The following is a 5,802-nucleotide window of genomic DNA, read 5'->3' as shown; positions in this document are numbered from 1 at the left end:
ATATGGATCTGTGGTGTCAATTCCCAGTGACAGGTGTTTCAGCCACTACTGCGTTAAGTTAGTCCATAATAAAAAATAATTTACAACTTTTTAAGTCTACGCTTGAATGGCTTGATCCTGTGTAGAACAGCAAATGCAGCCCCACCAAGAAAATAGCAATAAAATACAATATTTATTTGGCCAATTATTTAATAGAAATACAGAGCAACATCTCTAAAGATACTTTGCTTTGTATCTTCTAATTTATTTGCAGTTCTTCAATGTCCTACTTCTTCCAATTTAATAGGCTATGCTTTCCCTTAGACATGCAGTACTCCGATGGCCCAGCAGGATAAAGTATGTTATTACTTCCAGTGTGACAACCGATTTGATAGAACAAGAAACAGAATAAGTAAACAAAGTAAAATTTTAATAAAATTTTATATTACATAATTGTGGAACAGACGCTGCATTTTCCAAGCATACAAGTGTCATGGACATGTTCCAGTAGGTGATGTAATCATACTAAAGACATTCTGCAGCTTAAGAGTGGCAAAGCTTTGACATTTTGACAACCCAACATAAACCAGTGATTAGCAGGATTAATGATCACAGCATAATAAACAAGACCGGGGACTGAATACAATAATATCTACCTTCAACAACTGATATCACAAAAACAAACGGTTCTCTCTGTGATTCACTAAACATTCCAAGCAAAAGCATATTAGAAAGCCGATTGGATCCCATTTCAAAATGATTTCTATTACTTTCACAGGGGACAAACAATAAATGATAATGGGAACAAAACAAAATGTAACCAACACCTCAGGCTTGTTAATTTTTATTTCCCCATGTGTTTTTCCAACAACCCAGACAAATCCTTGATTTGTAGACACAGTGTGGTTAAGATAATCTTGCTATAAAGATTAGCAGACATTGAGAGGGAATGGCATGTTAGCTGCAGGGGGTGCATTCAGAGAGGGTCAAACCCTCACAACATTACACGGCACAAATCATTCTGTACATTTGATAACGTTTCCCCCAAACAGAGTGACTGGTAACCTTGGAGCCGCAGGAAGTGTTGATGTTCATGAAACATTGTGAAAAGAAAAAAAAGGGAGAAACCTGCATTGTTCAAGAACTGTTTGGGTCTCTCCGGTCACCCCGGAACCAAAACGGACCTCTGTCTTGGCACAACCCCTACATACTCACAAGAATAATAGACTGGATGGGTGGAAGCAGTGTGGTGAAAAGGCAGCCTTCTTTAAACCACTTTAAGCCCTATTGCATACTTGATCGTAACGGCGGTATCGCGTGACAAAAACAGCAGGTCCACAAGCTCACAATACAGTGCGCATTGGTGAGCTTGTAAGATCTGCTACGTTTGAGAAATGATGGCTATAACGACATTCCCTAAATAGGCATGCCAGGTTGAAAAGTGGTCAAACAGTTAAATTAAACTAAAGTGTGGGTTCTGCTTGCATCCATCCAATACCGTCAGACTTTAGACCAGTACAGAGTTCATGCAGAGCCTTGCAGGGGCTCGGTTCGGCATCCAGGATGGTACTCCAGTGGTCGCAGGCATTTCATGCCTCCACTCCCTCCAGCTCCGGGGGTAGTGGAGACTTGGGGTGCTTGCTCTCAAAGTGTTGCTTGAAGGTTTTGGGGTCAGGCATCTGGGACTGCAAGAGGGCAACACACAACAATGAGGAAAATACAATCATCAAACATCTCCCATCGCCGACAGTCAACAGGCTGAAATACTGATATATATTTAGTGGATTCTCTCCATTCTGATACGTTTGTCAGATTATATCCATTATTGTCCCAATTACATGAAAGCGTCATACCAATTAATTGTCATAATATAAATGTATTCCAAGTTTCTACTCGTTTGCAAGCAGACATTCTCATGTCTTTAGTATGGGAGAAAACGGAAGGGATTCTTCCAGTTAACCCATTTAGACCTGAGGCCGATTCAAAAACGCTTTCTAAAACTGGTTAAGACTAGAAAATCACTTGGACGGCAAAGAACCTGCAAGAGCATGTCATGAAAATTAAAAAAGCCAATGAACCCGTTTCTCTTTCTTGTAGACTTTAATGGAAGGCTTATTTGAGCCAAATCTCCATCTTTTTTTTTTTAATTAATTTTATCCCACGATTTTGCAACCCATTTTTTCACCCAGTGTCAATTATCTAATGTAATCCTGGGCACTACACTTACTCTGCCAAATCTCTGGGGGGGGCAGTGGACTGACCTCATGCTTCCTTCTATGCATGAGGAGTCCAAGCTGCTTCTTTTCACCTGACAGGGGAGAGTTTCCCTGGCCTGACGTAGCGCATGGAAGGAACACGGTATTCCGACCAAATCTCCAACTTGAGAATCCCTTTGTTGAGGCTAATTTTGCGTTAGAAGTTAAAGGAGCATTCAGTGATTTGGAAAACCACCCAGTCCGCCCCGGTAACAAAATGTGCACATGCACACACACACTACAGTGGGGGGAAGTGCAACAGGCCAACAGCATGTGCACCAAGGCCCGCCCCCACTCGATCATGATTGGAGGAAGGCCCCTCTCATCCTGATTGGATGAAGGCTTTGCCACCCGCCACCAAAACTGAAACTAGGGGGGTTTTTTTTACCCCAGGGGCTCACTGGGGACAGGGAGGACACTCTATAGTAGGGAGGATTATCAAAATAAGTGATATTTGAATGAAGAGAAATCACTGAATATACCTTTAAAACATGAGCTCTGGGTTGCCTGATACTTGGTACTTACCCTACAGACAAGACAGGTAAACACTAATGCTGCCTTGGCTGCCGTCTTCTGGTCATGCCCCTTGGCCTTCTTGGCATCTGCCGCTTTCTTGGCATTCTTCTGTTGCGACTGAATCTTCTGGTGCCCACGTGCCATGCTGACTGATACAACTGCAGACAATGACATTAAAGTTAACCAATATACAGTTAATGTATACAAGCAGCAAACCAGTTAAGGCCTGTTAGTTACCAGGGCTTTCACTTCATCACTTGCTATGATGATGTTTCAAGTTTGAGTGATTCGTTTTGAGAGACATTTCACCGTTTTGCCCGAGGTGAAACAGCTTATTATGAAAAGAGAATTTGGCAATGTGAAGATGTTATGAGAGTTCTGTCAAATCACCAGCAAGAGGTTTGTCATCAAACCTTTCATAACCATCTAGAAAGTAAGCATTGGTCAATATGAGTTTTAGCACCAGTATGTGTATATCTAGATGAGTAGGTTAAGATCTGATTGTCTGGCTACACATGACGAGACCCCACCAGACTACTAGACTACAGTATATTGTGAATTCTTCTATAGGTCATGTTTTAACTCCACAATCAGGACTTAGCACTGTATTAATGTGGAACAGGCCATTTGATTTTGTGACCCTGTTTTTTAACTTAACACACGCTGACCCAATACTGGGTCAGCGTGCCCATGCAAGTAGCCTACTCTTGCTGACTTGCACAAACAAGTTTCTAAAGGGGAGGCCTCTATAAGATAAGACTGGCAACACCTGATTAAAGCTGTACAGTACACAGTCAGTAAAGTAAATACAATATAACCTTCCAATCTTACTTGAAATAAACCGATTCTGACTTCGGGCAAAGCTATTCAAGGCGTTGCCATCATTTAGAGGGAGTGAGTTTCATCTCATGTAAATTAAAAAGGTTCCATTCTGGATAGGTTTGAACATGCATTCATTAATATTATATTCTGTTCACACCACTGCTGTTGGTGATGGGGCTACACATTTGTTTACATTCATAATAAGACTTGAGGGAGTTCCAGGGGGTCCCCAGCTAAATGATAGTTAGGAACCAAACGGATCCTTATGGGTCTGTAATCCTGAGAGTGTACAAATGGAACCAAATGGGTCCCAACACTCTCAGAGTTAAATTAACATTGATTTTACAATATAAATAATGGGTGTCCCAGAGATAGAAATGCCATTAAATGGGGGGTCCGTAGGCTAATGCATGTCAAACTGCGGGTCCTTGGCATTAAACGGGTTGAGAATCACTGGTAGAGCCGTAAAACCCTTCTCTTATGGGGGTCCCTGGCATATCTCTTCAAATGGGGGGGTCCTCTGGCCAATTAGTGTCAATTTGGGGGTCCTTGACCTGAAAAGGTTAGGGAACCACTGACAGACAATGCAGGTGCTAAAACCAAACCAAATTTTGAATGACACTTCGTCGTTCAACGGTGTCGATGGCCGAAAATAGCCAATAGCCCACAACGCATCGCATCCGCAAGGCGTTGTGAGTGAGCTGAGCCCAGTAGATCCATGCTATTGTCGCATTGCCCATGATGTGGAAAACAGGACGCGTGGTTCAATGAAACGCGTTGCGGTATGGATTGGAAACGATATAAATAGATTGTGGCGCCGTTACCGTTAGTTAGCAGGCTAACATATGTGATGCTAACGAGGAGGCTAGTCAAGAAGTGGCACAAGAATTGGAACGTTTTGTTTTGCTTTCCAATTCAGCCACGTCGGGTTAAATGCGGTCTGGGGGACGTCCACTGTCTGGAACCATTCTCCACGAGAACAACAGACCATCGAATCGAACAAGATAACTTTAAAGAGAATTTTAACTCAGATTACTCATCGCCAGATGTTAAACAACCTAGGGCTCCATGTTATTTAGCGTTAGCTTGTTAGCTCATCTTTGCTAACCATATGGTTAGCACTTCTTCTTGGGCTGCTGGCTTCAGCTTGTTAAATAATACACGGGTCTTGCCTACCTCAGCTAGAGGGGGGAAATGATAATAAAACCGTGTCGTAAAATACTAAGAACATACCGTGTAGAAGCACCAGTGTGTTGTGTTCGCTTGAAGAAATGAAGATCTCACACAAAGTAAGTGTGGCAGCGGCCGGAAATCCCACTCACACAATAACCTCGCGGCGTCACCAGGCTTTCCACCTCGGAGTAGTCTCGCGTAGCCAGACAACTATTCCACAATCTCCGATGATGAAGCATTTGGAAATCGCGAGACTCACGGTCTGATAACGCGAGACTAACCTCGGAGGAAAGCTGGTCTCTCTGTGGGAGGTTACAATTTACAGTACTGTTATGTAGATTACTTTATAACTGACATGAACATGGAGTCGTAACAGATGGAGCCGTTGTAAAATATATATTTGAAGTTTAGCCTGCAAAATAATGACTAAATTAATAATGAGTACTGTCTGAACTACAGGCAGGCTATGTGTGTGGTAATGATAAATATACCAGTTTACGACTACAAGGATGTTTCAAATTCCAACGCAGCATCTCTCCAAAGTGTACACATGACAAGAACAATATTGCCTCCTAGCGTCGGTGTGCTGTTAATGCATACAGTGATGGCAGAAAAGTAAATGGAAGAAAGCGCAACACCATGTATTTGTTTATGATCCCTTTACTCCTTCAAAACCGCTCTCAAAGGGCATCTACGGACGGGTGCAATTCTAAAACTAAAATCTGAATCCCCCACCCACCCCTTTTTCCCCCTCACTGTGAAATGAAATTAAATGATTACTATATTTACCCAGGGTATCTGGGCTAAGCTCAAGAACTTGTTTCCAGCCAGGCCCTGCTCATAGAACATTTAATCGTAGTGGTTCAATGCCTTGTTCAAGGGCACTTCAGCGGTGGTAATTTTAACGTGTCGGACCGCTGATTCGAACTGGCGACCTTCCGGTATCAAGACCACTCCGCAATCCGTTCGGCCACCGCTGCCACTGTAAGCCTATATGTGTTTCCCCCCCTTTTTACCTCCTTTATGATGATTTCCTGTTTTTGGCTATATAGTAGTA

At 42.6% G+C, this 5,802-nt stretch overlaps 1 protein-coding gene across 1 annotated transcript; it reads right to left on the bottom strand.

Moving 5' to 3' along the window:
• Positions 1–388: 388 nt before the first annotated feature.
• znf706 (zinc finger protein 706) lies at positions 389–4,966 on the bottom strand. The gene is made up of 3 exons (XM_079523114.1): positions 4,806–4,966; positions 2,760–2,908; positions 389–1,664 (listed from the first exon to the last, which is right to left on the bottom strand). Exons 2-3 carry the CDS (start codon positions 2,892–2,894, stop codon positions 1,569–1,571), a joined length of 231 nt encoding a protein of 76 aa, XP_079379240.1. The 5' UTR covers positions 2,895–2,908; positions 4,806–4,966; the 3' UTR covers positions 389–1,568.
• Positions 4,967–5,802: the final 836 nt, after the last annotated feature.

This window comes from Electrona antarctica (genome assembly GCF_951216825.1).
Source record: "Electrona antarctica genome assembly, chromosome: 15".
NCBI classification, from domain to species: Eukaryota; Metazoa; Chordata; class Actinopteri; order Myctophiformes; family Myctophidae; genus Electrona; species Electrona antarctica.
The sequence above is the reverse complement of the archived record's forward strand: the minus strand, read 5'-3'. Positions and strand labels throughout refer to the sequence as shown.